Source organism: Delphinus delphis, chromosome 3 (genome assembly GCF_949987515.2).
Source record: "Delphinus delphis chromosome 3, mDelDel1.2, whole genome shotgun sequence".
NCBI lineage: Eukaryota > Metazoa > Chordata > Mammalia > Artiodactyla > Delphinidae > Delphinus > Delphinus delphis.
This window is the reverse complement of record NC_082685.1, coordinates 40,799,411-40,804,763: the sequence shown is the minus strand read 5'-3', so window position 1 is coordinate 40,804,763 and position 5,353 is coordinate 40,799,411. Positions and strand designations below refer to the sequence as shown.

The 5,353-nt window shown below is 47.3% G+C and overlaps 1 protein-coding gene across 1 annotated transcript; it reads right to left on the bottom strand.

Moving 5' to 3' along the window:
• Nucleotides 1-1,197: 1,197 nt before the first annotated feature.
• GARIN3 (golgi associated RAB2 interactor family member 3) lies at nt 1,198-3,676 on the bottom strand. Its single transcript, XM_060006835.1, has 2 exons — nt 3,056-3,676; nt 1,198-2,274 (listed from the first exon to the last, which is right to left on the bottom strand). The coding sequence occupies exons 1-2, from the start codon at nt 3,674-3,676 to the stop codon at nt 1,198-1,200; spliced, it is 1,698 nt and encodes a 565-aa protein (XP_059862818.1).
• Nucleotides 3,677-5,353: the final 1,677 nt, after the last annotated feature.

Here is a 5,353-nt window from a genome sequence, read left to right as displayed (position 1 = left end):
CACTCTGTTGAAGCTTTTCCTCCCAGACCATCCCTCCCTTCTTTTTACCCTACAGAAATCCACTATTGTGAATTTTGTGTTTATCATGTCCTAGTTTTTTTCTACACTTTTAGCAAATGTGTGTCCCTACTCACATTGTTTGATCTTGTTTTTGAACTTTTCTACAAATGGAACTATATTGCATGTATTTTTCTGACTTGCTTTTCTTATTCGACATTACGGGAGACTCCCCCATGCTACCCTGTACAGCTGTTATTCATCTTTCCTGCTGTATCATATGCACTGTAGGCATATGCCACAATTGCTCATTTCTCCTATTTGATGAACATGTGGACTGTTTCCAGGGTTTTGCTGTTACAGTTTTACTACAAACATCCTCCTAGTTGTCTCCTGGCAAGCGTTTGTGAGAATTTACCCAGAGTACATACCCAGGAGGAAGAAGAATTTTAAGATTAAAATCAGGTGGGCAAAACTTTTCTGCCAAGTGACAGAAAATAAATATTTTAGACTCTGCAGGCCATGTGGTTTCTGATACAGCTACTCAAATCTGTCATTTTCATGTGAAAGCAGCCTTAGACAATATTTAAATAAATGACTGTAGCTATGCCCAATAAAACTTTATTCATAAAACCAGGCAGTTGGCAAGATTTGACCCTCAGGCTGTCAGTCCTGATCAAGATGATAAACTTCACTATTCTGATTGCCTACAAATGCTGAGGCACCCCTTCTTTTCTTCCCTGATTATCCCTAGAGGAGACATGAGTGCTGTCATCACTTAGTCTATGGACTGGACTGAATGACCATGTTCAGGGACCTTCAGGGAGAAAAGGAAGGGCTTGGGGACGTGCTGGTGGTGATGCTTCCCAGCCCGTAGTCTGTGACTTGCAGCCATAGTCTTGGGGAAAACAAAGGCAGAAAGAGGTGGAGGCAAGGCAGAGCTCTAATGCTGGCTCTGCTGGGCGTGGGTGGGAGGTGGGGGTCCTGCTCGACTGGAGGCTAGGGTCTCAGGCCGAAGCACAATTCACATCACAGAAGTCACTGTGAAGTCACTACCAGGCGAGGGGACACAGAAAACAGAAGATAGCATTTCTTTTGGAGTTGTATGGTTTCCTTTATTAAAGAAAGCAGGAATTGCCTCTCTAGGGATCCTTCCCTGAAGCTGGGTCTCCATGGAGAGCTTCCTGCCCTGGCTTCTATTTAAACGGATTGGGTTTCAATAACGATGGTCTCCATCGGCTCTGATGTCATGGTTCCACTGGTCTCCAGATCCCGGCCAGCTGGGGCTTTCTCCACCTTGGCCTCTATGTTGCGCTCCTCTACCGTCTTAGCCACGAAGTCTACCTCTCTGTCATGTGTGACCGTTCTTTTTGAACCAGGAATGACTCTCAAGCTCCAGAAAAACGAGTAGATCTTACTGGATTTCTTACTTGGAGTCCCTGAACTGGTGGCGGACCGGTTCTTGGCAGAGGAGCTGTGGCGGCCACTCCTTTGAGAGCTGTGTCTTCTGCCCCTGGTGCCACTGTGCCCTTTTTCTTTTTTGTCAGCTTCTGAGTTTCCATGGCTGGATGAGGACCAGGGGGAGGATGATTTCTGGGTCTTGTCCCCTCCTGTCCTGCGGTGACTTTCACGTGTCCTGCGGTGATGGGAACTTTTCCTAGATGAAGACTTGTCCTTTTCCCTTCTTTTCTTTTTTTCCTTCCAGGCTTCATCCCTGGGGCGGGGGGAGATCTGGCTTCCATCCCGTTTAGACATGTAGTCTTCGCTCTGCAAGGTGGAGACCAGGGGGGCTGCGACCTGCCCTTCAGCTCTTCCAGCAGCAGGCTTGTTGTTCGTGGCTGCACCTGCAAACACCACGTTCATGCTGCTCTCTGGACTATCTGCCCCCGTCGAGGATGTGCTGGCAGCACCTGCAATGGCCTTGCCGGATCTGCTTTCTCCTGGATCCCTGATGGTGGCTCTCGCCAGGGCCTGGCTCACCTGGCTGGTGCCTGTGCTCTTGGCTGCCGCCAAGCTCACAGCACCTCCTGCAGGGCCTGCTCCCACCCCCGAGACTGCCACTCCTCCGCCAGGGCTTGATGCTGTCTCTGCTGCGACCTGGCCCGTGGTCTTCTCTGCAGCTGATCCTTCGGCACTTTTCACGGCTGCAGTTGAGCCATGGGGGGCATGATGGATTCCCTCTCCCCCAACATAATCACGACACATGGCTCCAGACACGTCACGAAGCTTGTGAAGCCCAGCCTCATCCTGATCCCTTTCTCTGTGGAGCTCTGTGGCCTGAGCCAAGGGGAGGAGAAACAGATAAGATAGAGATGACAGAAAGTGAGATCAGAACTGTCCGCTCCTCTCTCATCCTGGAGCTGAGCAACTCAAGGGCTTATACTCAGAATAACCTTTGAAATCACCAAATCTAAGCTCCCATTGGATGCAAGATCCCATCTACTGCACCCCTGTCAAATGGCCACTCCATTTTGCTTGAACAATCCCAGGGCCAGGGAAAGCACTGATACAACTCTCCACGATATACACTTTAATTTTATACCCTTGTGCTTCTCTCTCTGCAGGACAGATTCCTAGAAGCGGGGTTCCTGGGTCAAGGGATGCACACCTTCTACATTTTGGTGACTACACGGGTTGGGCTGATTTTAATCAGCATGTCAGAGTCACGGGGAGACAGAATGAAGGAAGGACTTCCTAACTGTGAATGATGTTCCACAACTGATGAGACTACCTGGGCTAGGGTAAGTGTTCAAGAAGAGACCGGACAATCAGGATGCTGTAGAAGGGATTACAGCCCTGGGGATGAGAGCAGTGCAGCTGATATGATACCTAAGGTCTCTCTGAAATTCGGCCTTGTGGGACAGTGTGGAGAAGCACTTGGAACCTCTCCAGTGTGGTGAATCCCATAGTGATGGCTCATTTGTCCCTGACCCTTCTCAACAATGGAAGGTATTTCCCAGGTGAGTCTCAGAGAGCACCAAAGGCCTTGAAGGACCAGCTTTGCCCTGCTCTCCCAAAGCACCCTGCCCTGTGTTCTTGAGTCTCTGTAGGTACTTACCACTAGGATTTTGGGATCCTCTATAGTCGCTGAATCTCCAGTTTGGAGCGTCGGGGTACTGCTGCAACTCTCTACCGGTGGTCTCAGGAGATAGACAAGCTTTACCCAATAGAAAAAGAGGTCTTCTCGAGCATCGGAAGAGGGGCACAGCTGCAGATAAAAAGTACGGCCGGTGGCAAGCTTCAGGCGCAGCCGCTGCTTCTCACAGTCATGGATGGAGATCTTGACAAACTTCAAGGGAAGCAGCCTGGTAAGCTCTAGGGTCTTCACGGGCTCGCGACCTCTTCTCTTGGTGATCTGGGCGTATCGGACATGCTCTTCATAGGCTTTTGTTGGCCGGGCCAGCAGCATGACGTCAGGTAGTGGGAGGAGGGGGCTGGTAGATGCGATGCCCACAGTCACCATTTGGACGTGGTTGTGTAGGTCAATCACCTCTCCTTTCTTGCTGATCTGTATAAAGTCGCTCTCAAACATGGGAGCATACTTGAAAATGTCATACTCTCCTCCCTTGTACAGTTGTCGTTGCAGGTCCCCCATGGAGGTACAGAACACGCCTACTGAACGGTAGCTGTTGGCCGTGTAATGAGGTAACAAATGCTCACTGCTCATGGTTCTATTCATTTGAGACAGCGGCCACCAGCCACAAATCGAGTCTCGGAGAGACAGGGAACGAAGGCAACTGGCCCCCTCCCTGCAGGGCTCTGCCTAAGTCTCTTGACCCGACCTCATTTACCCTGCACAGTCCTTTGTGACCCATCACCATCACACACCCCTTTGTTGAGCCTCCAAGCCCCCACCCACTCGGGGCAGGCTCACCAGCCTCCCCGCTAAACCAACCACCACATCCATAGGGAACAGGCTGACCCTGCCAGGGTATAGGTGTGTGTAGGCTGGATAGTCTTTCTAATCAAAATGTTGAGAGAACCATCCTGCTTTTGTAAATATCTGGGTGGTTTCCAGTCTTGTTGTTACAAATCTCCCTGCAGGGATCATCTTCGTGCTTCTGCTGAATGATGCCCTGGGGATAAAATCCTGGAAGTGGACTGTGTACTTGCTAAGGGCAGGCATCCTATTGGGATTGCTGTTCTCTGTGCCCCCAGCGTATATAGCACAGTGCTGGCAGGAACTTAGAAAGAGTGCTACCCTCAGAGTCCCATTGGTACTGTTGTTTCCAGGGTATGGAGAATTTTCTCACCCATTTTCTCATTTCAAGGAGGCTAACATATATATATATATATATATATACACACACATACATATACATATACATATACATATACATATATATTTACAGTTTTAGAAACTGTTTTTATTGTGAAATATAACACACATTCATGAAAGTGCACAAACCATAAATATATAGATTAATGAGTAACAAGAAAGTGAACACCCCTGTAGCTGCTACCCAGAGCAAGAAATAGAACCCTGCCAGCCCCTCTTCTGCATGCTCCCTCCCCACAAAGGTAACCCAACCTTGGCTTCTATTTTTTCTCTTTTCCTTCTTCTTTTTTATTTAAGTATAGTTGATTTACAATGTTGTGTTAATTTCTTCTGTTAATTTCTGATTCCATTTTATGTATATATATATATTCTTTGTCATATTCTTTTCCATTATGGTTTATCACAGGATATTGAATATAGTTCCCTGTGTTATATGGTAGGACTTTGTGGTTTATCCATCCTATATATAATAATCTGCATCTGCTAACCCCAAACTCCCAATCCATCCCTCCCCTACCACCCCCTTGGCAACCACAAGTCTTTTCTCTATGTCTGTGAGTCTCTTTGTTTCGTAGATAAGTTCATTTGTGTCATATTTTAGATTCCACAAATGTGATATCGTACGGTATTTATCTTTCTCTTTCTGATGTACTTCCCTTAGTGTGATAATCTCTAGGTCCATCCATGTTGCTGCAAATGGCATTATTCCATTCCTTTTATGGCTGAGTAGTACTCCATTTTATATATGTACCACATCTTCTATCTATATCCCTTCATCTGTTGAGGGACATTTAGGTTGTTTCCATGTCTTAGCTATTGTGAATAGTGCTGCTAGGACATAGGGGTGCATGTGTCTTTTTGAACTATAGTTTTGTTCAGATGTATGCCCAGGAGAGGAGTGGGATTGCTGGATCATATGGTAATTCTATTTTGAGTTTTTTGAGGAACCTCCACACTGTTTCCCACAGTGGCTGTACCGATTTAATTTCCAACAGTGTAGGAGGGTTCCCTTTTCTCCATACCCTCTCCAGCGTTTGTTATTTGTAAACTTTTTAATGATGGCCATTCTGACTGGTG

What these genes read in the sequence shown, in the direction of transcription:
- GARIN3 (XM_060006835.1), bottom strand. Translation starts at nt 3,676, where the DNA reads ATGAATAGAACCATGAGCAGTGAGCATTTGTTACCTCATTACACGGCC. An exon ending in AGGATCCCAAAATCCTAGTG is followed by an intron (nt 2,275 to 3,055) that starts GTAAGTACCTAC and finishes CCCTTGGCTCAG; the next exon opens with GCCACAGAGCTCCACAGAGA.